This window comes from Nanorana parkeri, unplaced genomic scaffold, assembly GCF_000935625.1.
Source record: "Nanorana parkeri isolate BGI_ZX_2015 unplaced genomic scaffold, ASM93562v1 scaffold2117, whole genome shotgun sequence".
In the NCBI taxonomy this organism is placed as follows: domain Eukaryota; kingdom Metazoa; phylum Chordata; class Amphibia; order Anura; family Dicroglossidae; genus Nanorana; species Nanorana parkeri.
Window position 1 is genome coordinate 153,596 of NW_017308385.1, and position 1,480 is coordinate 155,075.

General features: G+C 49.3%; 1 protein-coding gene across 1 annotated transcript in view; it reads left to right on the forward strand.

Moving 5' to 3' along the window:
* Window positions 1-1,480, forward strand: part of BEST2 (bestrophin 2) — an 8,057-nt gene that overhangs the window by 2,609 nt on the left and 3,968 nt on the right. The window contains 1 exon segment of the mRNA XM_018572731.1: window positions 823-958. Coding sequence (XP_018428233.1) covers window positions 823-958 — 136 coding nt within the window.

Sequence of the window (1,480 nt, forward strand, 5' to 3'; positions counted from 1 at the left end):
ATATACAACATATAAATGTTTCTGATATAGGAGAGCAAGAGCCCAAACACCCGTATGGGGCCAACTTGGATTGCCGGGAAAGCCCACAAAGGTGCAAATATTGTCTTTCTCAGTGGGGGTAACACAGTGAAAACTCATTGACAAAAAAAAAAATTGGAGACGGTGGTGGCGGGTGCTGGTTTGTGACCAACTTGAGAGAACCAACATGGAGTCTATCACTTCTACCACAGGGTGACAGAGACAGGGGAAGCTATGTGACATGGAGTCTGTCCTCCCCACCACAGGGTGACAGAGACAGGGGAAGCTATGTGACATGGAGTCTGTCCTCCCCACCACAGGGTGACACAGACAGGGGGAGCTATGTGACATGGAGTCTGTCCTACCACCACAGGGTGACACAGACAGGGGGAGCTATATGACATGGAGTCTGTCCCCCCACCACAGGGTGACACAGACAGGGGGAGCTATGTGACATTGAGTCTGTCCTCCCACCACAGGGTGACACAGACAGGAGGAGCTATGTGACATGGAGTCTGTCCCTCCCACCACAGGGTGACACAGACAGGAGGAGCTATGTGACATGGAGTCTGTCCCCCCCACCACAGGGTGACACAGACAGGAGGAGCTATGTGACATGGAGTCTGGGGTCTGTCCCTCCCACCACAGGGTGACACAGACAGGAGGAGCTATGTGACATGGAGTCTGTCCCTTCTACCACAGGGTGACACAGACAGAAGGAGATATGTGACATGGAGTCTGTCCCCCTAACGTGGAGTCTACCCCTGGTGTTGGCTAATGAAGTGTCTTGTCTTCCTCCGTCAGGGTTTATGACTCGCTTTGAGCGGAAGAAGTTTGAGAATCTGTGCTCCTCTTATAACAAGTATTGGGTTCCATGCGTTTGGTTCTGCAGTCTGGCGGCTCAGGCCCGGAACGAGGAGGAAGGATCTCATGATACGTCGTCTCCACCGGCTTCCTAGAACTCCTCTGTGTCACAATATACTTCAGACTATTTGTATAACATAACAATGAACACTATCCGGGGCCCGGTACTGTGTCTGACGGGTGGCTGTATGCACAATGAAAAAAAAGTGCATTACATCTCTACTACAATACATTGCCCCCATGTCTTACCCCTTTAATTACCCCCCTCCCCCATACAGAAAAATTCCCATTGATCTGCCAGAAATGCTTTTAGCAGTCTTGTGCTGGGCTGACCGCACGCAGAATGGTGTCAGCCCTGCCCAGTGTATTTTTTATATATAAGAGTTGATCTATATGGGTTGGCCTTGATCGACGTATGTCTTTATTCAACCCCAAATACTATGTAACTATGCTCAAACCCTCCCAATCTCCCATCAACTTAACATAAAGGCTGATCATTCTCTATTCCCAAGATAAGAACTAGGAGGGCTGATGATAAAACAGGAAGCGTGCAGAGGACACAGGACAATCTCAGACTTTCTGACATAAATAAAAGGAT